This window comes from Tiliqua scincoides, chromosome 14 (genome assembly GCF_035046505.1).
Source record: "Tiliqua scincoides isolate rTilSci1 chromosome 14, rTilSci1.hap2, whole genome shotgun sequence".
NCBI classification, from domain to species: Eukaryota; Metazoa; Chordata; class Lepidosauria; order Squamata; family Scincidae; genus Tiliqua; species Tiliqua scincoides.
Window position 1 is genome coordinate 12,298,424 of NC_089834.1, and position 27,690 is coordinate 12,326,113.

General features: G+C 50.1%; 1 protein-coding gene across 2 annotated transcripts; it reads right to left on the reverse strand.

The window, feature by feature from the left end:
* Positions 1-27,690, reverse strand: SGSM1 (small G protein signaling modulator 1). 2 transcript variants are annotated; one of them, XM_066609790.1, is made up of 23 exons: positions 27,615-27,690; positions 25,885-26,047; positions 24,866-25,018; positions 21,579-21,646; positions 20,470-20,615; positions 19,793-19,924; positions 19,189-19,313; positions 17,176-17,243; positions 16,549-16,712; positions 16,194-16,323; positions 13,144-13,282; positions 12,993-13,057; positions 12,582-12,727; positions 12,212-12,340; positions 11,779-11,961; positions 10,800-10,871; positions 9,874-10,464; positions 8,621-8,745; positions 8,055-8,137; positions 7,351-7,460; positions 6,896-6,992; positions 5,973-6,140; positions 1-5,018 (listed from the first exon to the last, which is right to left on the reverse strand). In XM_066609790.1, the coding sequence occupies exons 1-23, from the start codon at positions 27,676-27,678 to the stop codon at positions 4,930-4,932; spliced, it is 3,210 nt and encodes a 1,069-aa protein (XP_066465887.1). In that variant the 5' UTR covers positions 27,679-27,690; the 3' UTR covers positions 1-4,929. The 2 variants fall into 2 exon arrangements, with proteins under 2 accessions (XP_066465887.1, XP_066465888.1); XM_066609791.1 differs by lacking the exon at positions 11,779-11,961.

The window sequence follows — 27,690 nt, forward strand, 5'->3', positions numbered from 1 at the left end:
TACAGAATATATAACTTTCCTTTGTCTTTCTCGACCCACCAAATAAGTTGCATGTAACATAAATGAACAAAGTCTCTCAAAAGCAGGATTCAAGACAACCAAAGAAGCAAACAGAAATTATGCCCCAAGGCAGCACGTTAAACAGACTAGAAGGCTTGAGCAGCATTTGAACTGACAAACAGCAACTGCAAGAAGTGACAATACCAGTGTATCTCACCAGGAATGGTTCCAGGAGGGCCAGAATAGCCCTGCCACATACAAAAGCAATTTGTGTTGGACAGCTGTCGCAAAACTCGATCAATTCACAGCCCCTTCATTTGGAGGACTTACCAGCATTCCTGGGTACACAAGATGCCCTTTCCATTACTTCAGAATAAGCCAGGCTGCTCCCCCAACACACACACCCTGCACTTGGAGTTCAATCTCAGATCTTGTCAGTGCTCAGAACTCAGATCCAATGAAACATCTCCCAAACATCAAGGAAGAACAAAATCCTGAAACAGCCCCCAGCACAGATGAGGAGCCTAAGGACTCAATACCCCCCCCAAGGGATACCCCCCTAGATGGCACACATCCCAAGGGGGGTTTCAACAAGTTGGGAACCCAATGACCAGACTCAGGAACGTAGGGGCAGCCAGTATCTGTTGGTTGAAAAAGCAGGGTAAAAGAGTTTTTATTAATTAAATAAAGAATTGGGGAACGAGTGGTGGGCTACAGCAGCAGGCATGCCCCAATTCTTTCTTTCTTTAATTAATAAAAACTCTTTTGCCCTGCCTTTTCAACCAACAGATGCTGTTTTACCACTACTGGTGGAATGGAAACTTATCCCACGTTCATCTCCGGTTAAAAAGATTCAACAAGTTTTCATAGCATTTAACCCTGCAAGACTCTTTAAACCAGAGATTATGGTGGGCCAAAGAACGCGTCTGCACACCCCACAAAGTATCTCTCAAGCCACTTTCAGTTTTCTTAGAAATTATCTGTAGCTTTGGAAAAAGAAAATGACTGCTCCCCCCCCCTCAAAAAATATAATTTTGGCATGTGGGGCTGCTCTCAGAAAAGCACGTAGTTCTTTAAAGCAAACTCTTCTTAACATCTCACTTAAATCACAGATGTGTATATATATATATATTTTCTCTCTAGACTGTATATATAATATTTGTTATCTATATGATATATAGAGACAGACACAATTTCCTCGTAAACATTTACAAGATATGTTTGGCGACACTGAGAAAGATATGTTTCCATTTGCATAACACGTCACATGAATAAAATTCAGAACACGTGGAGAGAATCCATAAATACATGGAAATAAATAATTTTCTTTGCACGTTCCTCCCCAACATACGTACGCACACACACACACACACACAAACACTGCTATCGAATAATCAAATGATACTTTCTGATAGCACAGGCAGCAGGTACTGGGCAGAGTTCCTCAGCTAGCTTGACAAAATGAATGAAATTAAAAGGGATGTGGGAAAACACCTAAAGCCATCACCCAAAGGGTTGCAGAAATGGTTCAAGGTGCTCCTCCACGAAGCTAGGCGCTCAGGAGCAGTCATCACGAAAAAAGGAGTGGGGTGTGGGAACAGGGAAACCTGGAGCTCATCCCATACATTGCTTTGAGCAGGGGGCACAATGTGAAGTAGTTTGGCTGTTGCCCCCTCATCCACCATCCAGGGTGGGGTGGAGGACCAGCATGGACTTGGGTCTCCCTGCAGGGACGTTATTCTGTACAAGCCTCTTCCACCGTCCAGCCAGTTGTCTGTTTCATCTGCTGACATCCCAATGAGTCTTTTAGTAGTTGTCGCCCCCCCCCCATGGCTGCATCCTAAAGCTATTTAGCATTATCTGTACCCTGCTCTTTTTCCAATAAACATGGGGCAGGAGACATGGGGTTTGTATTTCCATGTCCCCTTTTATCCTGGCTGGCCCAAGAATTGTGCATGGCTGAGTGGAGATGCGAACAGGGTCTGTCCAACACTCTCTGCTACTCACACACACACACCCCCAACTCCTGTTACTGCCCCCTCCACTTGATCTGGCAACAATGGGCCTGACCCCATCAGGAGTGGGCCATTCGCAGGGCTTCTCTGTCCCACTCCTCAAACTTCTCTGTTTGGATGCTTCAGAAGCCACAAGGGTTATATTTCAGAAATGGGCTGCTAGCGAAGGCTTGTGCTTTTAAGAAAGTAGGGCAGCTCTGCTGGCATCTGAAGTCAAAAAGCCCAGCATGATTAAAATGCATGCATGCATGCAGACACCCACACCGCACATGCTCACATGTACACTGCACAGTTCTGCAGTCCCCCTGCCCCCCCCCAACCAGCAATACTTAGAATTTCATTTTGTGCTGAAAAATCTCCTGCAAGAAATGGAACAGGGCAGGTTGCCTCCAAAGAGGGCAGAAGTCTTTGTGGAGTTTCCCATCCTTGGGGAACTCTGGGGCAAAAGTCCACCAGGTGGACCCGTCAGATGGCAGAATTTTCCTGTACTTTCGTCTCTGTCTGAGCTTGTGCTCATCCCTGCCTTGGAGATGGTGGTTGTGCCCTTACAAGGTCCAAAGAGGTGTAGTCCCACCAAAAGTAAGGGGTTTCACAGAAATTCAGCCCCAGTCTGTGGCAACTCTCAGCTGATCCTGCTTTGGCATAAGGGCAAGCAATGCCTGCCCAGTCTTCGTTGGTCTTGGAGAATGTCTGCACTGCTGGCTGAACTGCCGTGGCTTCTCCCAAGGAACACTGGGAGAACTAGTTAGGGAGCCACAAAGAAAGGGTTAAACATAATCTGGAAGAGGCCTGGGCCCCCACCCTCTCTCCCATGAAATGTCCATGAAATGAAGGAAGCCGCAGGGTCCAACCAGTTTGAGTATGCGGTGTAGATGCACATCCTCTGGGAGTACAGCCGGTGAGAATCTGCCATGTTGCAGTGCAGAGGGGCCGAGTATCCTGGAGGCAGGGTTACTAACTCAGCAAGCAATGCCAAAGATATACCCACATGTACGTATGCACACAAGCAAATAGAGGAGGGAGGCCATTAACGGTTACTCACTTCCAAAAAGTGCCCTTTGACCATTTTCTCCTCACAAAAAGAACAGGAAGACTTGGGGCAAGAAGCATACAGGACCAAGCAGGAAGGGAGAACAAAGATTTTGCAGCACAGCTGAAGAGACTAGTCATGGGGGGCGCTATGGCTAAGCATTTTCTAGCTGCTGGAAAGCCACTGTTATGGCAAACAAACAAACAAACAAAAAGGCACTGGGTTAGCCATGGTGGTGGCTTTTGATTTGACAGCAAAACTGTTTTTCTCCCAGATCTTCTCCCTCTCACTTGGCTAAAAAGTCACCTGAGTTAAAGAAATGCAATTCTAACACTTGTGCTAAATAACACCGCTAAGTGTGCCCTAATGCTTGGTTGCCAGGAGCAATGTGGGGGCAAAAGGGATTCTATTGTGCTGCAGGCTATCAAGGGAGAAAAGAAGAAGGTGCTTCTTCCCCCACCACACTTATTTATGGAACTCCCTGGCACAAAATGAGGTGATGCCCACTGGCTTAGATGGCTTGAGAAGGGGACTGGACACATTCATGGAAGAGGAGAAGAGGTCTGTCCATGATGGGACTTCCAGGTCCAGAGACCAGGCGCCACCCAACAGCAGTGGCTGAATGACAAACAGTGGTGAAGGGCTGCTTGTTCTCAGAAGCATCTGGTGTTTCCACTCCTGGAAACAGGGCACTGGCCTGGAAGGCTCATTGGTCTGACCAGTAAGACTCCGCTTATGCTCTGCAGACTGAATATTCTCTGACAATATGCTGTGAAGTCAGCTGGAGGATCAGTGTGCCAGGAGTGAGTTTCCAACCACTGCGGTTCAGAAAAGCAGCCTCACAGCTGTGCTCTTCAAAAGACAGCCCAGACCGGGCAGCAGAACACCCCACTTGCGTATATGGAAAGAAAAGGAGACGTCAAGGCCAAAACGACTGGGATTCGGAACATGAGAGAGGCAGGAGGAGTGGAAGAAACATTCAAGGCTCTGAATGATGCTTTGGGCTTTTGAATCTTCTGAGAAGGGAAAGTATAGCAGAGCTAGGCTGGAGGACAAGTTGCGAAGGGGGACCTGCAACCCCACAGAGCAACGTGGCAGGCTGTGTGGCCTCATCTGCTGTGCACTATCCTAAGGAAACAGGTGGCTGGAACTTGGGGCATTAGGCCACCACAGGAAAAGATGGAAGGGGAGGGCCCAGGGAGAGTATGAATGACCCTCCGCACTTCCTGCTGACACACTTGAACACTCCAAGGAAGAAAAAATTCCGCCTCCGAGAGCACCTCAGCAAAGCCTCCCTTTTACTACAGTCCACAAGCTGAATCCTGCATCAAGGACAAATCTGACACTGAGGGCAAGATCAGGGAACTTCACGCTCGGGATGCAACCAGATGGGGAGTGGGAGACAGGCTGGCAGCTTTAAAATATTTTCTTCAAAAAGGAAGATCTAAAGGGAGAGAAGAGAATCCATGGCAGATCCCTACCTCACCCTTCTTTCTCTCTCTCTCTCTCTCTCACACACACACACACCAGACCTCTCTAAACAGGAAGCAGCAGTTCATAAAACTGGACATTCATACCACAGGTGCTTTTCTTTCTGTCCCAAGGACCAAATTTGTGCCAAGAAAAACTCCACCTCTCTTTGAAGGAGAAAGGAGGCGGAGATTGCAAGTTCTTTGGTTAATCACCATGACAGATGCAGAGCTGGGGGACAGTGACTGGAAACACTCCCCACAGCGACTGGACTGGAATGCCACATCTCCAGGCCACGCTGCAGTTTAGAGATCTAAACTGTATCTCTCTTCCCCCACGGCCACTTTCAGGCTTCAGAGAAGATAGGCAAGGGTGGTTTCCGTCCTCCTCTGAGGGCAAGTGGTATCTCCGGAGTCACTTGTTCTCAATCAGCGTCTGCACTTTGTACACAAGATCCCGGGCTAGTTTCAGGATCTGTTTCGTATTGTGGTGCTCAGCCATTTCTGGAAGATAGAGAAGGAATCCATCAAAACTCAGGGAGGAGAAAACAGAGGGAGAATTCAAAACAGGCACCGTACAATCTCTCAACCTGCTTCCACTACCACACACAATCACCTAGAGTGATGAAACTCCCCATATCTCCCTATTTTCCATCTGCTCCAATGTTTCTCAACCAGTGGTACAGGTACCACTAGTGGTACTTGAGATGGTATCTGCTGGTACTCATGGGACGCCTGAACAGCAGCTGCCCAGCAGCAACACCTGTGACGCAACACAACAAACAGTGGTAGGAAGCATGACTTGGTAGGCAGAGCTCCAAAGCATGTTTTTCACATGCTCAAAAAAGCCCCCCCGTCCACCCTGAGCCTCTTACTGGTGTTTGTCACGTTATATCTGGTCTCTCAATCCAGAAGTAACTGGTGATTACATCATCACCAGTTACTTCCAGTGGTACTTGCAATAGGTGGAACATGTGAAGTGGTAAGGCAGGGGGCAAACAATGAGAAATGCTGATCTACCTGCACCTTCCTATTACTTCCGAGGCTCCTGTGATGCCTCAGCATTCCAAAGCAGCTGCCAAGTCATTCAGATGTAATGCTTGCATTTGCCCTCTACTGGTAATTTACTTTTTCTTATTCTTCTGCGACACTTGCCAGTAAACAACCTGTTTTTATAGCCTGTTCACTGGATAGTGAAGCCCCATATGACCCCCCCCAGCAAGAAATTCAAGAGACTCAAGTGATCCCATGACCAATCCAACAGGTATTATAAGTGGGGTCTTGCAAGCGCGTTTGCACGTTTGCCCTGCTCTCTCATCTAGCTGTCAGAGGCTTCAACAGGGTGGATATAAGGACCAAGACTCTGGACTGGTAAGGAAGGCCACCTGCAAGCTCTATTCATGCTTTGTTCTATTTTCAGCCTGACTTTATAACTTCTGTGCCAACTGCAATCCCCACCATTGAAGAACTTGATGATGTCTGTGAAGTCCATGTTGTTCTCCAAGATGATGTCCCGGTAAACTTCCACCAAGGCAAGTGCAATGAAGAGAACATAGTGCGAGGAGGAGATGCGAGCCGCGGCCCAGATGGTCTCCCACACTGAGAAAACGTCGTCGTAAACAAGTTCTGTTAGGAAAAGGAGACCTTGCAATCAGCTGGAGCCAAGCCTGCTTAGGTAGAAGTCCCTGTCTGGGTCCAAAAATCCTTCATCGAAGAGAGGTGCAACTCAGTGTCACAGAAGACTAGCCAAATACAGGCTGATGGCAACCTCTGGGCTTCTGGCCCCACCCTGCAGCAGAGGGAAAATGGCCTCCCCCGTCTACCTGGCCACCAGGTAGCCACAGATGGAACAAGGTTCCAGTTTCTCCTTGGCTGTGCCAAACTGGGCAGGGATGATGGTGAGATGCAGGCATGGCCATCTGGTGGAATTCGGGAAAGGAAAGGGCAGAATTGCAACCCCTTATCAACCAGCCCTGCTTCCTGGGTCAGGAGAAGAGGCAGCAGCTACAAGGACAGCTGAGTGATGGAACCACCAAGCACCCAGCCCACAGCAAGCTGTCAGGCCTCCCCTGGGTCCTGGCAGTGACTGCACAGTCCTGATGTGTGAGCACCTGGGGGTGGAGCAGGGCAGCCACTGCCATCCAGCCACAGCGATGAGGTTATGCTGAGGACCCACACCCAAGAGGGCATGGCTAAAGCATCAGACCCACAGTTCTACCCTATGGAGGGATGGACACTAGCCAGGGGTCTCCTATAATGCATCATTTTTTGGGCTGGAAATCAGAGCTCCAGCGCTCCCTGGGGTGATCTGCAGTACTGGGAAGTCAGTGGGTTCAGGTTAGCTGACCCTGTTGCACCCCCTACCCCCAATCACCACAGACCTCGCTTAAAATCCAGAAGGAACCAGCGATAACAGAAGTAAAAATGAGTGTAGTCCCCGTTTTGGTGCATCAGTTCAAACAGCTCTGAGTCCAGAATCTGTTGGAAGAGCAAAAGCCAGTGGTTTCTCACATCACTGCTCAACTGCTGCATGTCTTCCCCACCACTGCTTTCCAAGACTCTCCCTTGCAGCCCCTTCCCACAAATCAGGATGGCTTTTTTCACTGCACTCTTAGCAAGATGGCCAACTTTTACTCTTGTAGGGCTGTGGTGCTTTCTCTATCTGTGTGACAAACAGATATCCTACAGACCAAGTTTTCCTCCCCAACTCGCAGCCACCTGCTGAATGCCAGCCTTTTAAAGGCACAGGCTCCCTTCTAGCAAAAAGGAACCCGCCTCTCATGAAGGCTAGTTGCTCCAAGGTGCCCCTCACTCAGGGCTGGGAGGTATTGTGTACCTGGATAAGGGACCTCATGTTGGCAAAGTGAGTGTCCATGGCTCCTCCGTGGGGGAAGTTCTGATTCATCCTCTTCATGAGCTCTGTGAAGCAGCTGAAAGCAAGGGCTTCTGTGCATGGACCAGAGGTGGGAGAGGGAGAAAAAACATCACAGCCCTGCAGTGCACACTCCAGGCTTCCTGTCACTGCTATGGAGCTTGAAATCCATAGTCAAATGACCCCAGTGTGGCTCCAAACCTCTACTGGATATGGACATGGGAAACAGCCTCTTGCAGAACGTGGGTCAATTCAGCTCAGCTGCCTGCACTGACTGGCAGTGGATCTCCAAGGTTTCAGAGAGGATTTTTTCTCTGCCCTGACCTACGGCTCCTGCGAGAGAAAGGCCCAGCCACACAAGGACACCCAGCCCCCAGGCATGTTCCTGGACAAAAGCCTTTCATGTTCCTGGCCTGGACACCGTAACAGAGAAGTGTCTCTTTCCTCCTGCCACTCTGTGGAAAACTACATGGACTGGTGGCGACCAGCACTGATCAGAGCAATCCTGCACCATCCTGACTAGGAGAACTGAGTGCCCAATTCCTGAAACAAGACCTGTCAGGGTGAAGCCTAAATTCCACCACCTGCACCTCCTGAGGTGGGCTTAACCCAAACCACGGCTCCCCAGCACACAAAGGCAACAGAATAGCAAAAAACAACACGCTCACCGTCGTCCAGGATGACAAGCAAAGGAGCCAGCAAGTCACACATCCCCTGAACGTATCCAATGTCAATGTGATGCCAGATGTAGCTGTAGGGAGAAATCTGGTGTGGGTCAGGACAGTCCATTGGTCAGCTGCCTGCGGCAGCTTTAGGGGGCAAAACTTCTGCAACAGCAGCAGACATAAACAAAGGAAGGAGTAGGCTCTGCCCGGAAACCTGTTTCTACCGTTGTGTTTAGTTTTTAGGTCAACTTTGCTTTGGGATACTTTTTTCTTTAGAAAGATTTATTTTTCTCATATGCAGATTGAATCCATTAACCGATTGGTGAATCAAATTAAATGCATATGATATAGACTAACAATAAGTTACTTTAATCAGATGATCACTCCAAACTCAGTAGGGCACTGAAGACTCAACCTCCCCCCCCCCGACCCCTGGAATTTCTGCTCAGTCTTCCACCCAGCTGTGCTACAGAGCCAGGGGGGCCTTCCCAGGACGGCTCCCCTCAAAACTGCAAGAGACTCTCAAAGTCCTCTTGGAGGACCCAAAGCTGACCCGACGTGGTACTTACCTGCACATCACATTGCGTAGCTTTTCCAGGTTGGCTGGCGAGAAGTACCAGTAGTTTCGGTCGCATCTCTGCACATCCTTCTCGATACGATGCAGGTTCACCGTGTACATGTCCAGCAGCTCTGGCTAAAGAACCATGGAGAAAGCAGGCAGACACGCCAGTGAATGTTTCCTTTTGCAGCAACTACCTTTTAGCATGAGTTGTACTAAGAGGTTTCAGTACAGGGAGCATCTACAGCTACAGTCTTAAAGCAGCTTCAGTCATGCCTTCTCCCAGGGAATCTGTGAACTGTATTTCAGTGGGGAGGGTGTAGGCGGGTGGTGGGTGGGTGCGCACTAGAGATCCCACAGAGAGAATCCTTGGGCTAAATTAAAAATGCTGGCATCAGAGGAAAACAGAATGGCACAGGCATTATGCAAAACAAGGGCAGAAGTGAAATGCCTCTTAGCTCGCATCATTTCCTCAGCCACATTTTCTATTTTGCTAATCACGGGAAGCAGAACTGCAGGGCACTGAACCTTCCCTGTCCCCTCAGAAATCTTACTCAGACATCTCCAGGTGGGAAATCAGAAGGTGCCCAGGCTGGCCAAGGGTCCAATCCAGCCAGCTCTCTCAGTACTGCTGACGGTAGAAGTGCTCTGTGGATCATGAGGGGCCCAGGGCAGGGCTTTTCCTAGCTCCTCCAGCAATCCGACCCCAGACCCCTCTCTTGACTCCTGAGCATCAGTGGGCCTGCCTACATACTTGCAAGCATTTTGTCAGAATCAGGAGAGTCAGGAACTTGTGGTGTCACTTTTTTAAAAATGGAAGCTGGAATTCCCTGAATTCTCTCCCAAATGATGCACATCCTTTTTCTGCACTACTGCATAACTCAGTTGCTGAGCCCCAGATACAGGCTACAGTTCACCGCCCTCTGCGACTCATACTGTGTCCTGCCCCAGTCTGTGCTCTGCTTCAAGGGTCTGTAGCCTCAAAGTTAAATCCCACACCAAAGAGGGGTGATGAAGTTCACATGCCCCACTGCAGGATTTGAGCCTGGCAGAGCCACTCCCACTGGTCTGCCATTTCAGGGCCTGAACTGTATGACTGTGTGGAACCTCCATGATCAAAGGCTGAAGGACAAATGGAAGGTAGGGTGGCCTATTGCTCTAATGACCTCCTGTGTAGATGTGGCTAGACAAGAGCAGAACGCTGGACCAGACGGGCCTTCGCTCTGAGCTAGCAGGGCTTATGCTGTTATTCTTAACACTCACAGAATAAGTGACCCCCGACGAGGAGACAGGAGAAACTTCGTTAGCAGTCAGGTCAGTGACAGCAAGCGAGTGCGAATCCAGCTGCGGATACAAGCTTTCCATCTCCGGTTCTTCTGAGAGGTCGTCTTCACTTTCCACCGAGTTCTGCTGCTCCCCGCTGTGCTCGGTCCAGCTGTCTGCCATGGAGAGAGAGGCTGCCTCTTTCTCTGGAAGCTCCTGGCCCATCAGAATAAACTCCTCTAAACTCCGGTCAGCAGGGAAATCCCCATCCAGACTGTCCCGGCTCTGCAGAGATGCTCCTGTTAGCTTGCCTTCGGAGAGGAGGCTGGTGGGGGGTTCCGGGGCCCCACCAACACTTTCCTGGGTAGTGTGGCACACCACAGGCTTGCCAGCCTCTGTCATGCTGTCCTCGATGCTGAAGCTGTGCTCGGAGAAGGCAGAAGTGACGGAAAAGTGCTGGGAAGAAGGATGGCCCGAGTCAGGGGAGCAGGTCCCGTTGGGGACCACCCCATTGGAGAGCTTCACATGCTTGCCATCTTCTGGCTTGGCCTCCAATTCGGGCTGCTCCACCTCGTCAATTGACTCAAACACCTAAACAAAGAAGAGGTCTAAGTGGGTGAGATGGGCTTAGCTTCTACCAAAAAAAGAGAGAAGGTCCAAGATTTAAAAACGGACTGGAAGCCCCCGCCCCGACCCAGAAGCACCAATTCCCAGATAAACAAGGATAGGATAGTACAGAGAAAAACAGGCTAGCCTGGAGAGATGATGACCTCAAATGCGGAGGCCCTCTGCATATGCTCAGAAGTGCTGTTTCCCTGGGTTGAGCCCGGACAGCAGAGAAACATTCAGGGGCTCAGAGACTCACAGCGGTTTGATCCCCACACCCTGTTGCCAGAGAGCTGGTGGGCTCAGGACTTTGCTCTTACCTGTGTGCTGCTGCTGGAGTCACTCTGCAGCCGGGCCATGTTCTGCCTGCCAGAACTGCCACTCTGGGAGGACTGCAAAGAGGAAGAGGAAGCCCCATCAGTCTGACAGAATTCAATGTGCAGGGCAAACTGATGTGGAGGAGAATGTGGGACTGCTGCTGCTGCTCAGAGCCAGGGCTTGCCCTGGAGGAGAGGATCATCTATGGGCTCCCACTTCTGTTTTCTCAGTTGCTGGCCTGCTCCCTCACCTTGCAACAGAAGCCTCTCATGTTCAGAGGCCTATGCCAGGAAGAGGGGGAAATTCCGTTTGGAAGGCTCTTTACTGCAGAATGACACACTCCTCCCCTAGCCACTTCTGCCAGCTGGAAGGGGGGAAGGTCAAGTTTTCCATTCTTTGATAAAGACCTACTGAGCATGCCCCAAGACCCAGATCTCACGCAACCTCCTCTCTGCTCTTTCAAAACTCCACTGCATTCCCTTGTATCACAAACATGTTTTGCACAGAACCACAGATTTCCACTCCTGGCTGGTTGTTTGCCCTGAACTGTGGATATGAGCCCTTTTCTTGCCTGCAGGATTATTGCTCCCAAAGCAGTTTGGGTGGCCAGGGTGAAGGTAGCCCAAACCATCTCCTACTTTCACATCAGTGATTTGGGTTTGAGAATCAAAAGGGACTCTGCTTCTGCTACAGCTGCAAATCTGATGTTGAAAAACGGGAGGGAAATAAGAGTTCTCCATTCCTTGGCTACGCACAAAACCAGTGTCAGTTCAACTGCAAGCAGGTCAGAACATGTTGGAAAGAGGAAAGACAAAAGAAGAAAATCTGGGGAGTGGCAGGACCAACACCCCGATTCAGATGTGAAAAGGCTTTGCAGATGTTAAGGATCTGGGATTCTAAAACACACCACCCTCCTGGAAAGTGTGTGGGAAGACATCATCCAAGTGAACTTCTCATGCCGCCCCCCCTGGGGCCACTCACGTCACTGCTGACTGTGGAGTCTCGATGCATCATGTGCCCCATGTGAGAATCCAGGCTGGCCCCAGAGGAGCATTTGGCCAGGGCGACCGCATGCAACTCCTTCTCCCTTTGCCTCACGATGGCCTCACAGCCCAGCCACTCCGCCATGGTCTGCTCGTAGCAAGCACGAGTGTGGCTGTCAACCTGCAACCACACAGAGAATTGGGACAATGCCGTAAGGCTCACCTTGCTTGAGCCGTGCAGTAGAGCCTGAAATTAGGCAGACTGTTCCGCTATCATTTTTGTACTGGGCTCCGTCTCCCCCAAGCCACCACTTCGTTGTACCTCACTCCAGTTGGTGAATTTAGAGTTCTTATCCAAAAAGATCCTGCAAGCCTGAAGACTATCCAGGCAGTAAGTGCCAGCTGGGCTGCAAAGTTAATAATGGGCTTACCTCCTTCCTCTCAGCTTCCGACATCCCAAACCGGTAGTGGCCCAGGAGGAAAGGCCAGACAGCTTTCCGGATCTCATGCTGGATTCCTCCAAAGTAGACCAGCCGCAACAGCTCCTTTTCCTCATAGCACTGTGGAGAATGCTTGATGAGGGCAGATGCAGGAACACACACTTTTCCCTTACCAAAAGTCTCTACAACGATGCTTTGCTTTGGCATGGAGAATACCAGCACCCACCACATTCAACAATAATCACCTTGTGGTGACTACCCCATCGCAGAAGCAAAGCCTGCCCCAGCATTGCACTGGGGATGAAGAGGGAGATGAAAGAAAGCATTTATGAAGGAACAAAGGGAGAATGTGCGGCCCTACCATGCTGCCTTGAAGGAATTTCTCCCAGATCTCCACGGTCAGTCCCAAGCTGGCGTCGCACGGCATGCTGGGAGACACAATGTCGTGGTTCACCAGGGCTGACAGGTGGGTGCGCACCGTGGAGAGATGACGGCAGTAAGCAAGCCCTGTGCCCAGAGACAGCAAAGAGTGAGAGAGATTACGCGGACCCCAGCAATTGGGTGGGGGGCTGCAAGGAAATTAACATTTGCAACCAAAAATGTGGGACGAGCAGGTGCTGGGTATTCAACAGACTGATGTCCTGCCCTCTCCCTTAGGCTCAGCACAGCTCACAGCACTGTTTCCAAACGCAAATATCTATCTTCACAATCTAAATGGAGTGTCCATTTTGGTCCTTTAGAGGCCCTTGTGATGGGAGTGGACACCACTTACAGCCATAAAATGCTCGTGAAAGGATCTGGTACTTCATGTTATCACACAGGAGTTTCAAGGGAGCTCTGTTGAGAGAAGGAGAACAGAGAGATCTAGATTCTGCAAAGGAAACTTCCTCTGCCCCATCCCAACCCAGGTTACACCTTCTCACCTTTCATGGTTGCAGCCATTGGATGGGCCGCTTTCCATAGACCCACTCTGGGAACAGGAGGAGCAAGATGACTTGCGGGTGCTTGGCTGCCACATCGGAGGGAGGCCACTTCCTGGAGCATCAATCAGGTCCTGGGGGGCTGAGAAAGGCAGAAGGTGAAGACATCATGATACTGACATCAGAACTGGAAGAAAGAAGGCAGGAGTGCAGCAAAAGACAGAAGGATGAAGAACCTGATTGGAGAAGTCAAAACATTGACTCTGATGCAATACTCAATCACATTATCACCACCCAATCACAGTTAGATCTTGCAAAAAGGGAAGAGAATCAACAAGAGAAGCACCCACAGACTGAGGATTGGTTAACACAATCAAGGGTGTTCTCTTAAGACAGCAACCTTCATCAACAAGACAAACTAGGATTCCTGGGTGGCAGCTCCCTGTCTCCTTCCTTGACCCTCTTGAGACAAACCACACTGGAGTCTCTAGGAAGCTGTGAACTTCACCCACTGGAACTAGGAAGCCATGAACTTCACTCACTGGAGCTAATCACCTTCCTACTATCCACAAGAAGGTGCGAGTGCTGCAGCTCAGTGGTGAGATACATGCCCTGCATACTGAAGGTCTCAGCTTCAATCTCTGGCAGCATCACAGTCAGCCCCCCCCCCCCCCAATAGCTCTGAGAGCCACTGCCAGCCAGCACAGGCTAAACCAAACTAGATAAACCAGGGGTTCAACCATATACACACACTTTCTTATATTCACTTATCAGAGCCAGTGAGTGGAACAGCCATGCTAATCTTAGGGCCCTGTGCAAATGCATGAACCTGGGACCCTTTAGAGCAGAGATTTTCAACCACTGTGCTGTGGCACATTGGTGTGCCGCAAATGGTCCGCAGGTGTGCCACAAGATTTGGCGGGAGGGTCATTTATTAGTAGGTCTGTTGGGGGATGTGAGCCCCCAACCAGCAGCATGGTGGGCCTTGTCAATTGTCCAAAAAGCAATTGTGTACCTTGACCATTTCAGTGCCTTGCTCTAGAGCTTCACATCAGCCACCAGTTTCAGCCCTTGAATGTGTAAACAAATCAGAAAGCAAACTGGGGAGCCTGCCACTCGTGTCCTCTTTGGGGAAGAAGCTGAGCCCCCAAAAAGAGTCAAGACATGATTGGTTCACATGCTTTTTTTTATCACAGCTAATTTTTTATCAAACCTGAGCTGAGTTTTGTTCTGTTCTGACCCACTTCCAGGCTGCAGGTCCTTGTCCGGCTTGCTTTCAAAGAGTTGCGGGCTCAAGGCAACTGCACAACCAGGGGAAAAGTCACCTTGGAGTGAATTCATCACACCCGAATCATTTCAACAATAGTGCTGCAAATCACTTTCCAGAGCCTCCTGCCTCTAGAAACCAAGCTGCAGAATGAAGCCAATTGCTGTGGTGGGACAGAAGGAGTATTCTGGGAACAGAGCAGGCTTCAGGGATGTACGTGATGGAGGCCATTCCTGGCAGGTCAGAGCACAGGAGGGCGGAACCCTCCGGCTAAAAGCCCCTCCCAGAGCAAGGTGCAGAAGGCAGGGAACACCAAAGCGGGGAAGAAAGAAGGGTCTCATTTGATCACAGCAGGGAGGTAACTGCGCAGATGAGGCTGTTTTGTTTATGGTGGCATTTGCTATTTGCCTTTGTAGAAATTATTTGATGCTCATTTGTTGCTCCAGTTGTGGTTTCGAAAAAATTCAAAGATTGGTTAATTAAACTTGTGGGACTGAATATGAGTTCATCTGACTGGGATAGGCGTACAGCCCAGTGTGTGCTGAGGCTAAAGCAGGCACCCGGGGATGGTTTCTCTTCAAGAGAAACAAGATGAAAACTGAACAGCAGTTTGCAAATGAAAAACCATCCTAATAATGTAGCCCTTCTATAGCGCATTCCAGGTTTTCAGTGCTTCAGCTATCTCAGTAATGCTTGTAAAGCAGGCCAGTATCATTACCCCCATATTGCAGATGAGAAAGACTCAGATGCGGGGGAGTGGCCTGCCTCAGTCAGTGGCAGGGGTTAGTGGTGGAGTCCTGCAGCTGAGGATCTAAACGTGTGTGGTTGACCTTAGAGAACATGTGCCCTTTGGAAAGCATTCTGCAAGTCTAACTGCATGCCCGCCACTCACAGAGGATCCTTCAGGCTGCAAGCGGAAGCTGCCTTTTTGCAGGCTAGAGGACCGCAAGAGGGGAGGAGACTGCCCCAGAAAGGAAGCACTTCCTCTGAGCCCCTTTTCACACACACTGCAAGAATTGTTCTGAGGCCTCAACAGCAACAGGAGCAGGGCCTTCTTACCAGCCACGCCATCCTCAAAGCGTCCTCCTCTTTTTGCATCTCCAAAGCAACGTAAGCAAAATTGGCTAAGAATAACTTAAGGGGATCCCCTGACCTGCCTGGAGCCTCAAATGCCATCATAAACTCAGTTGCCAAGCCAGAAGCAACACCCCCAAGATGCCAACAGCAACATTACACTGGTGCCGCATGGACCCCAACTCAGCGGGGGGGCAGGGAGGCTTTCCAGGAAAGCTCGGAGACCATTTAGGGATCACCACAACTTTGCCAGCAGCCAGAGTCGTCCAGGCCTCCTCTTCCCCAGCAGCGGTGAGGGCGGCAGGAGTGAGGGGGAGGCGAGAAGGGCCGTTAACAAGAACTACAGGTGTGGAAAAAGAGGAAAAGAGCAAATATGAAAACAGCCCCACAAACGCAGCAGCCTGAGGTGGGTTTAAAGAGGCAGGAAAGTCCTGCAGTGGGAAGTATGCCTTGGGGTGTTGTGTTATGGGTGAGCAAAACAGGCTGGATACATCAGGTGATCACTGGTTTCAGGTACGTTTGTTGGTAAAGTGAAATTACCAAACACAACCTCCCAGCGCAAGAGGGGCTGGGTGAGGTGCTGCCTCTTCTTACCTGGTGCTGTGCTAGACTCTGCTGCTCCTACTCCTGGACTGGAAAAGGAAGGGGGGCGCCGGAGCAGAGGAGTGTGGTGAGCTCCCAGAGACCTTCCAACCAAGCAAGGCAAACTTACTGAACTCTGACTGCGTGCCAGGATAGAGGATCCGGAAAACGTAATCAGTAGCCTCATCGTCCTCCTTGTCAGATGTGGACTCCGCAGACCCTTGAGGACTCCGCTTCTTCAGCTTCGGAAACACTTTTCCCTGCAGACATCAGAACAGCAAAGAAGTGAAGGTCTCCAGCTGGAAAGAAAAGGATTCAAGTGGAGACTGAGGCCCAAGTCATGTCGCCAGGGGAAAAACTGGCTTCCGTCCCCTTGACAAATACTGGGTCGTCCTGAACACAAGGTCATTCTCCTTCGGGGAATCCCACATGGCAGCCTACCCAGGAGGAACAAACTTGTCACTCCGACATCCGAACACCCTCACCTTCCCCCTCTGTGACCAGAGAGGTGGGTCTAGCTGGCCGTGGGGCAGAAGCCCATTTTCTAGGCAGGAGAGGAACTGCAAGAGATGGCCGCCTTTGGGGAACCGCAGCGGAGGACGCTGAATGCCATCTTGACTCACGAGGACAACAGTACCCCCGCTGTCTACTATTAGCAAGAGAAGAGAGAAAGCACCAAAGGAGAGTGGAGGCGAGCAGCAGATTTTGCTACAGGAAACCCCACTAGAGGAGAAGAGCCATTGGGACACAGGCTGGTCTCAGGTGCTTTGGCACTCCCAAAGGGGCAGCACAGCTTGATGCAAGAGGCTTTCCCAGGAGCCACCGAGGCGGCTTCTGACAACCTAGCCTTGCAGCGCAGCTGCAGTCGCACCCCCCAAGGGCATGCCTGTCAGAGGTCGGTCTTCCCAAGGCAAGAGAACGACCAGCAATGGACCCAACACTGCCCTGTGGCTGCATGAAGCAGCAGAAGTGCTGGGCCAGCTGTCTTTCCAAGGGGGCTCACGATTCCTGCTCTTCTCACGTTCGGAAAGCCTCCAAGCCTGCAAAGTATCTGCAGGGGGAAGGTGCAGCTAAGCAGAAGAAGAGGAAGCGGTGCCCGGTTGCTCTCTTACCCTGTTGGTGGCAGTGCAGGTAGACAATCTCCTCAAGGCGAATGGTCATTGCGTAGTCCCAGTAGACGCTGCAGAAGGGAAGAGCAAAGCCCACTGAAGTCACCCCAGCAGTCCTGATCTGCCCCACAAAACTTCCTTAAGCCACTGGGTCAGCCCTTCCACCTCCAAAAAGCCTTCAGCTATTTTTCTCCAAGCATCTGATTAATCCTTTTCAAAGGCCATTCATCCTAGCTAGTGTCACAAGTCCTGCAGCAGTGAGTTTCACAGGTTCTCCTGACATGGCTTTGATTAGGAGAAAACGAGGCTTCATTCAGTTCTTGCCATTGAGCCAACCCTTCAACATTCCACCACAATCTGGCTTCTTCCTGCAAGTGAGACACATCTGGGATCCGCTAGCTAGAAAGACAGGATTCAGTCGCTCCTCTGTATCTATCTTACTAAGATTGAACCACATTTTGGAGTCAGGAAGAAGGGCAGTTAAGCACTGCACTGTATGGACTGAGCAGGGGTTGGACTAAAATCACAACAGCCATGAAGAAGTGCTGAGTGAAGTGGTCACAGTACCGATGCATGCAGGGCTATTGACAGAGAACTGCAGTGTCCAACAGCAGAGTTTGTCGAGGTGAAATAACTGCATTTCTGTATCGGTTTGGAACATTTTTAAGAAAACCCAGCAACAGCAGGGGAAAATAGTAGGATGCTCAGGTTGTTCTCTGAGGGGCCAGGCACACCACCACCAGGAGAGAATGAGACTTCACGCCAGCCTGCCTCATCCCCAGCAGAGGGCACACTGGGGCTACTGCCTGGACAAGCCTTCCTTTCTCTTTCCTGGACTCCAGTGAACCTTGGAAAGGTGCCATTAAAATGTTAAGGTGACCGTGGCTGCCTCCAAGCTGCAAATCAGAGGGTTCCCCAACCCCAACAGAGCATCCGTGAAAGAAGGGAAGTTGTGCATTGAGATAAACTGCTCAGATAAATAAATTCTCCTGCTACGGAGCTGTTGCAGAGACACTCCTGAAACTGGGTGCCTCCCACTGGACCCCCCTGCAGTGTTCTTCATTCACTCCACCACCTGCACAACTCTGTTCCAGGGGTGTCTGCCCCTAGCCAAAAAGAAGTGGACAAGCTTCTCTCTCCACCCAAACGCTATTGAAAATCAAAGCAGATCTCCCCACGGTGACAACTGCTTGGGCAGACTCAGCTTCACCCATCAAAAAAAATTCCACAAATAGCAGCCGGAGGCAGAAACGTTTGTTGCTGAGGTCCGCTTTTGCTTTCTGTTGCCCTGCTCTTGGCAGAGGCTCAAATGACGACTTGACGTGTAAATGCAAACAGATAACTCCTACGTGCTGTGACCTTTTGGAAAATCCAGTCTAGGCAACATTCTCTGTGGGCGAGGCACCACGCCTGTTTAGAAAGCACGGTTCATCAGGAGTTGAAACACAGCAGCAGGCAGCAGGAAAGCCCACAAGGTGACATGTATGGGCAGTGCAGCCTCCCAGGCCACAGGTTCCAAAGACCCTGAAAGGGGTTCTCCTTTTCCTGTGCAGTCACTTGCCTACATTCACCCATTTATCAACTAAGGAAAATAAGCACTAAATCCATGTGTGCCTTTGGAGTCAGAAACACTTTGTGTGTGTTTTTCAAACTCACTAAAGGACTGTTCACATAGTTCTGTTCTCAACACTCAAGCAATTCTGGTTCACTAGAACACATGAGCCAGAGAACTGCAGCTACTGATTGCAGCCATTTCCAAGCTCCAGCAATTGGGGAAGGGGAGGACTGCTTGTAAAAACTGCCCCTGGCTAGAGCCCTGACCCCCTGGTTCACAGCGGATATTTCTCAGGATCAGTCACACATGAAGAAAAAGATATGCAAGCTGAAGCGGCTTTAAGAGGTATACAGAAGTCTTTCTGCCCAACAGATGCACTATCTGTGATACCAGGCAACTGGTCTCAGACTCCCTACAGCAGGCACAGAAATAAAAAGAGGGCACAGGGCCGGTGATGTCACCTTTTCTCGTAGTCCAAGTCACCCACAGAACCGTTCATCAGCTGATTTGGAGTCCACTTGAGTGTCATGACATCAGCGGTCTGGTGAAGGGACAAATAGCCTGGAATTGCCTCCATGTCGTCACGCTGGGGGGAAAATGGAGAGAGCAGAAAAAAGAAACCCTTCAGATGTGCTGGATTTGCTCTTCAGTCAGCAGCTGAAGGAACGGCCCTCGTGAAATCAGGCTGTGGACCCGAACTCCGGATGCCGGATTCAGCATCTTATAAACTGCTTTAATGAGAGGAAAGAGACACGTTTCTAGCTGAGGGAACTGCCTTGAACGCATGTGAAATATCAGGGGAGATACAAGGGCTGCTGAGCAAGACTTACAGTGGTTGGGAAAGAAAGGAGACATTTTTGCTCTCTGCAAAAAAAAAAAAACAATGCACATTTGCGTATTATATTGGAAGAACTAACAGTGGCCTTGGAGGAAGAGGAGGAGAGTGTCCGCGGCCCTCCATGTCGGATTCCCACAACAGCTACTGGCTGCTCTATTTGCTTCCACAGCACCCAGTCCCTTCCTTGAGCTGGAGGACGCCAACCACCCTGCTTGCTAGTTACTCACCGGCTGCACCAAGACGTTGTTCTTGCCATACAAGAGGGTGGCCCTGGAGTTCTGGTGCAGCGACTCAACATAGTCGCGAGCCGAGAGGGACAGCCGGTCATCCATACTGCCACTGGAATGCCTCTTCTGGATCTAGGAGAGCCCAGCAAGAAAAAGCAGGTGGGTAAAGAGCAAACCTCTCTTGCTGCCACGCTAGGAGTTCCATGGGCTCAGGGCCTTGGAGGGATAACATGGGCGGCCGCAGCTTCTTGGAGCACCTGAAACTCTCCCTCAGAAAGGCACAGTCCTGGCAGCTCCATCACGGAGAAATCCAAGAGTGCAAAAAGCAGACAAGAATATTTCTATTTTATTGCACTGTGTCCACCTGGACAGCCACTGGCACGTCTCATTCCATCCTCAGAACAACTCCATCACACAAGCTGGACTGCTAGAGAACCGCTTTCCCTGTGCACAGACTGGGACTTGGGTTTCCCAAAGCCAAGCTCACCCACTGACTTGTGGTATCTCTTTTGAGAAAGATCTTGTCTCCCAGTCAGCTTTTCACAAGGAGTTCTGCCACTACTTTCAAATCATTTTCCAACTTCTGGAGTATTTTGTGGAGCTGCCCAGAACCAAGAGCTTCCACCCAGCCTTTCCCCAGCTGCCCTCACTCCCCACCAGTTCCATCAAAAACCTACACAGAGGGCAGGGCGTTTGGTGGGCGAATCCTGGCGGCAGTGAGAGCTGTGGATCCGGTGGCGCTGAACCAGCTCGTCCGCCGAGGGGTCAGTCCAGAAGTGATCTGCCGTCTTCATTTTTGTATACTCCAGTGCGCAAGGCCCCACTGCAGCAGGCGGCAGAAGAGAGGTAAGAACATAAGAAGAAGAGAGCCCCGCTGGATCAGGCCACAGGCCCGTCTAGACCAGCTTCCTGTATCTCACAGCGGCCCACCAAATGCCCCAGGGAGCACACCAGATAACAAGAGACCTGCAAGGCTTCCTGGGAATTGTAGTTAAGAACATCAGAACAGCCCCGCTGGAGCAGGCCATAGGCCCATCTAGTCCAGCTTCCTGTATCTCACAGCGGCCCACCAAATGCCCCAGGGAGCACACCAGATAACAAGAGACCTGCAAGACCTCCTGGGAATTGTAGTTAAGAGCATAAGAACGGCCCCACTGGATCAGGCCAGAGGCCCATCTAGTCCAGCTTCCTGTATCCCACAGCGGCCCACCAGATGCCCCAGGGAGCACACCTGATAACAAGAGACCTGCATCCTGGTGCCATAGCCTTGCATTTGGCCTTCTGAGGTAGTCTACTTCTAAAATCAGGAGGCTGCACATACCATCATGGCTTGTAACCTGTGATGATGCAGTTTTCCTCCAGAAATCTGCCGAATCCCCTTAGGCACTAGGCCAAGTGCAACCACAACATCCTTTGGCAAGGAGTTCCACACACCAATTACACACTGGGTAAAGAAACATTTTCTTTGGTCTGTTCTAACTCTCCTGACACTCAATGTTAGTGGATGCCCCCCTGGTTCCAGTATCGTGTGAGAGGAAAAAGAGTCCCTCTATCCACCTCATCCACCCCCTGCATCATTTTGTACATCTCAATCATGGAGCACGGCCAGCCAGTGTAAGAGGCAGTATGAGCAGCAGCCTCAGGAACCAGAATTCCAGAGCAGCTGAATAAATTGAAGAAATCCAGCTGTACATCCCCCTGGCCTGACCCTTGGAAATGACCTTCTGGGGCTATCAGTGGCATCAAGAATTTTGTCTGAAGAGGTGTTGAGAAAGCAGCCTCTTACCCAACAAAGAGGCCAGGATCGGCCCATCCACTGGGTCCATCAGCAGGGCTTCCTTCTCATAGTACTTACTGGAAATAGAGAGAAAATGTAGAGAAGGGTTAGAATCACAGGGGCTCGGACAGAACAGAACAACAAAGAGAAAGTTTGGGGGTTTTGTTCAAATATTTTCACCTCCTGGGTAGCAGAAAATGTCAGCGCACGGCTACACTTTTATTCCACCCTTTCTCCAAGAAATTCACGCAGCATACACGGCTGGTTGCTCCACCTTCATCCATACAAAACCCTGCAGGGTAGGTTAAGCTCAGAAAGAAAGTCTGGCCAAATGAGCTTGATGGAAGAAGAAAGACTCAAACTCAGTTCCTGGTTCCAGCCTCCATCCATCGCACCACAATGGATCTCTCGGGGTCTAATCCCAAAACACACATTTTTTTTGTACTTGCCCCCCCTCTGCTCCTCCTCCTGCCCCCCCAACTCAAAAGTGGAGCAGAAGCAAGGAGCCGTGGGACAAGTTTTAAAGATCCACTCTCTGAAAAAATCCACTAAAAATCCACTTCCTTCTTCATCTTGTGACAACCGGAACAAACATTGTTAAGTCTCAGTCCTGGAAGCACAGCAAGGGGCATGATGCAACCTGCAGAGTTCACCTCCATGCCTTATATTTTCAAGCTAAGATGTGGACCTCAGTTTTGCGTGGTTTGAAATCTGGGGAATTGATTGAAATCAGACCCGGGTGTTGGGCAGAAGCCCTTAAGAGGTCGTGGAAGGAGCACTTTTCTCTCACCCCTCAAACAGCTTGTTGGGCATTTAATTACCTGCTAAAAATTCAGAGCACAGACTGATCTAAGAGACCTGCTAGGAGTCTGCTGGAACAGGCGCTAAAAGGAAACACCCCAGAACAGTTACAGAACTGACTGAGTGAAGTTATTGCTTCCAATGCATTTGCTGCACCCAAATTACTGCATTTAAATTCAGCTCAAGCAAGCTTCACATTTCATTCCAGGCTGCAGGATACTGAAATTCAGCATGACTCAGCAGCAATAAGGATCCCTTCCCTTTCTCTACTGCAAAAACATTTTAAAGCCGTGTGTATTAGAAAGTCATTTGCTCTGTCTGGTCCATTCCCGAGAAGGGCATTTACTTCTCCACGGCTTTGAGACCAAAGTCTTGGAGGAACATCAAGCTCACCAGAGCCCTGGAAATCTGTTGGCGTGCTTGCATCAAGGCTCGTTATTTACATATTTATATTTTGTCCATTACATAATGAAACTCAGGAGTTAAGTCTGTTGGCAAACTGAGAGGCAGTGACAAGTTGGCTTTGGTGCAACCCAATTCTATGCAGGTTTAATTGAAAGCAAGTTCCCGAGAGATGGTGTGATGTAGTGGTTAAGAGTCTGAGCTGGGAACCATGCGTTCCCTCACTTGAACCTTGCCTCTGCCACATATTCACTCAGTGGTCTTAGGCAAGTCACTCCGCTCAGCCTCCATCATCCACATCTGCTAAATGGGAATAATACTTACTTACTTTACAGGGTTGTTGCAACATCAAGGTAATACACTCCAAGTGCTCGGCACACTCAGAAAATGCTAAGTGTGATTGAGTTATGTGGGTTTACTCCCAGCTAGGTGTGTCAGGTTGGAGGGTTGACACAACAAACTACAGTGCTTGTATTTGATGCAGGGATCTGTAGCTAGAATTGGGGGGAAACTGATTGTTGTCTGGTTCACAAATTAGTTTTATCTTCAGTGTAATTGTCTAGTCTTGACCTACTGCGGTATTTTAAACTGCACTGCTGAAGCTTCCACTTGCTCTGATGCATGTCTGCAAGGGTCCTCGTTTTGTCAATCCTTCTTCTCTTAGGGGTCATCACATTTTTATCCCAGGCTTTGACCAAGGAGCTCAGAGCAGGAGGCAAGGTTCCCTTCCACCCTCATTCCACCAGAAGTGATTGTGAGGAGCTCCAGAAGGATCTCTCCAGACTGGCAGAATGGGCAGCAAAATGGCAGATGCGCTTCAATGTCAGTAAGTGTAAAGTCATGCACATTGGGGCAAAAAATCAAAACTTTAGATATAGGCTGATGGGTTCTGAGCTGTCTGTGACAGATCAGGAGAGAGATCTTGGGGTGGTGGTGGACAGGTCGATGAAAGTGTCGACCCAATGTGCGGCGGCAGTGAAGAAGGCCAATTCTATGCTTGGGATCATTAGGAAGGGTATTGAGAACAAAACGGCTAATATTATAATGCCGTTGTACAAATCGATGGTAAGGCCACACCTGGAGTATTGTGTCCAGTTCTGGTCGCCGCATCTCAAAAAAGACATAGTGGAAATGGAAAAGGTGCAAAAGAGAGCGACTAAGCTGATTACGGGGCTGGGGCACCTTCCTTATGAGGAAAGGCTACGGCGTTTGGGCCTCTTCAGCCTAGAAAAGAGACGCTTGAGGGGGGACATGATTGAGACATACAAAATTATGCAGGGGATGGACAGAGTGGATAGGGAGATGCTCTTTACACTCTCACATAATACCAGAACCAGGGGACATCCACTAAAATTGAGTGTTGGGCGGGTTAGGACAGACAAAAGAAAATATTTCTTTACTCAGCGCGTGGTCAGTCTGTGGAACTCCTTGCCACAGGATGTGGTGCTGGCGTCTAGCCTAGACGCCTTTAAAAGGGGATTGGACGAGTTTCTGGAGGAAAAATCCATTATGGGGTACAAGCCATGATGTGTATGCGCAACCTCCTGATTTTAGGAATGGGTTAAGTCAGAATGCCAGATGTAGGGGAGAGCACCAGGACGAGGTCTCTTGTTATCTGGTGTGCTCCCTGGGGCATTTGGTGGGCCGCTGTGAGATACAGGAAGCTGGACTAGATGGGCCTATGGCCTGATCCAGTGGGGCTGTTCTTATGTTCTTATGTTATTTTATCTTCACAAGGAGTGAGGTAGGTAAAGCAGAGAGTGTGAGTGGCCCAAGGTCACCCAGTGAATCCAGTTTATCATTGAGTGAAAGTTGTGAAGCCAGGTCTCCCACTTCTAGCTCAACACTCTAGCTGATGGTGCTGCATTATTAGTAATACTTTTCTAACACACTCCATATATTTCAGCTGCCCAAATGGGTTGGCAGAGCCTTGAGACAGAACTGTAATTTGGCACAGGGCAAATTAACCACGTCTTCCTCATTGAGTACAGTTGATGGAAGCCCACGCTCCACACACTGGGTTATATGAATGCTGCCATCAACAGGCAGCCCCAGGTTGGAGAAGGACCTCACCATGTGGTGGCTGCATTTACCTGCTGTTTTCCACCAAGTGATGAACGATTTTGTCCAGGACTTTCTCAAAAAGTGCCGTGCGGATCCAGAGGTACTTCACGGCCTGTGGGGACAAGCTGGGGAGCTTCTGGACTTTGCGGGTGCTGTCCTGGACGCCCGGCCCCTGATTTCGCCTGAGGGAAGATGGGGAGAAAAGAGCCATGTACTTGTCAGGACTTGCCTCCAAAAATAGGCTGCCTAGACTCTCCCTCTCTCTAGTTATCAACTGAGCACATCCATGTTTATTTCCCCAAGTACCTTATGACACATAAAACAGTCTGAATAGAAAACCACAGCACAAATGTGCTGTGTTGGCTGCAGTCACAAGTTGCAGAGAACAGCTTTTTACATTCTGCAAGAGTGGCCTGGAACTAGAGTGCTGACTGTGGGGGCCTACAGACACTTGCAGTTCCTCTGCAGCTGCAATGTTCACTTGTCACCAAGATACACCAAGCTGGGTGTTATATGTAGCACAAGAGAGGAGGAGGGATGCATAGAGGACACCTGGCTCCATATGAAGCTGTCCATCTTTTTGAGGCTGCCTGAAGAGGCCCTGCTTCAAGTTGCATTGCCAGCAGAGGCAAGAATCACAACAGATGAGACTCGCAGGCTGTGGAACTCCCTCCCTCATGAGGCCCATCTGGCCTCCTCCATCACTGCCTTTCAGGGGACGATGAAGACAGCACTCTTTCACTGGAACTGCTACACCATACCACGTGGCCTGGCTTGACATGGCCATGGCCTGGGGGAGCCACCTCTACTTTTTTCACTTTAGAGCTCTGTTGCCACCTCATTTTGCTGCACCAGCTCCTTTAAAGCTGCATAGTTTTGCAACATTCATTTCTGCTGTGCAGTGCCTGAGAAGTGCCCTGAGTGCCTGAGAAGACAGTAGAAACCTACCAAAACAAATGAAAGCACATGTGGAGGGTGGGTACAGATCTCATGCTCCTGCTTCACAAAAGGTTTCAGCACCCAGCCTGCGCTCAGGCTCCAGACTTACGCATTCTCAATGAGCTGCTCCAGATCCTGTACCTTCCGGGAAAGCTCTTCCGCAGGAGGGAAGCTCTTGCCCACCTTCATGAACAAGGCTGCAATCTTGTTGCTGCGCAGGAAACCGGCGGCCCGTCGTTTGAGACCGTGGAGGACACAGGCTTCGACCGCAGCTGAGAAAGAGAAGCGGGGGTGTGGCTTGGTGTCGCTGTTGCCTCCTGGTCACCAGGAATCCAGGAACAGAACAGAACCGACCCACATTTAGAGCATCACCTTTCTTGTAATCTCGGTTAAGCCACAGTAACTGCTTTTGCCCCTTGAATCCCTCTGCCAGACTGGGTTCTATCTTGTTAGCATCCTCATAAGTGTGGGTTATGACCTGCCTGCCTGAGGGATGTTTGCAATCAGGTGGTAGAGAGACACCAACTCTCATCATTCCTGCAAGACGAAGGTGTTGCAGGTCAAAACCCTCAAAACCAGGACTCCAGTAAGCTTGGACTCCAGTGCCCCCTCAGCTGCATTGTGGACTGTCAGTAGCACAGGCCTGCTCAGAATCCCTGCCTTGTAGAGCTTACTTGCCATTTGCCAAGGCTGCTCCACAGCCTCATTTTTCTTTTCCACGTCAGGTGCAAAAAAGGCTCAGCCTCTCCAGTGGCCAGGTGTGGGAGGAGCCAGACCCCGTCAAGGCAAACTGCTTTGGGTCTGAATCCTTTTTGGCTTTGGCAGGCTACAGGGTTTCTAATCCCTCTTCCTGCCAGCTAACTTCCACTGGCAGAAGGCACGGCAGCTGACCTCACAGCGCTTGGTCTGCAAGCAGGAGGCCTCACATTCTGTTCCTGACAGCACTTCCAGGTAGGGCTGGGAAATATCCCAAGCAAGGACTATTTACCAAGAGGTGACAAAGCAGAGGCACAGAACAGGAATAAAAAAGGAGTCCTCTTGGGATCAGCTCCCTCCTCAAAGCCTTGCATGGACAAGGACTCCTGCCATGGGTGCTGTCCCACAATTGACACCCCCAGTCCTCAGGCAGAATCCATTTACAGAGATCAGCCACTCCTTTCCATTAAGGGAACAGAATGGAAAGGTCATTGCTGTAAAGCTTAACAGGCAGAAGGAAAACAAAAGAGAGACAGAAGAAGCTGAGAACTGCCCCAAATTATATTTTCCCCCTTATTAAGCTAATTGTCCTTATGGAAGGGCCTGGCTCTTGCCACTGTGGCTGCAGAAACTCAGAGGATAAGACAAATTAAATTCCCATCATCTGCAGATGACACTCCTGAGCCCACCTCAGACCAAGGAGAAATGCAGCAGCATCATTAAGAGGTTGGGGCCATGACTGGCAATCCCCTTAAGGGTTGGGGGCGCACAGAGCTATAAATAATTGGCCTGCCCAGCAGCCCAACATGAGTCACCGGGCTTGAGGTCCGCTGTGGCTCTGGTGTGCTTCTGGCTACAGCTGCTCCACAAATCCTATGAAAAACAAGGTTCAAGCACACTGATGCAAAGATCAGCGAGGCCTGGATAGGAATGTATTCAGGCTTGCAGGCTTAGAGTGCTTCTGGATGCAGCATGACTCTTGGGTGCAGCCACTCCAGCCAGGAGCACGTTTGCTGAAGTGTATTTGCTGTTCCTATCTATTCCTCATGAAAGTGGGATCTAACAGAGCCACTCTTCCAAGGGGAGAGAAAAAGGGGCGGAACCCACAGTCCTGGGCCAGAGACCAGCAGCAAGCAGACGTACCACAGAAGGAGATGATGTGACTGCTGTCCTCGTGTACAAACTTCCTCGTGACAGCTTCCTCCATGATCTGCTTCAC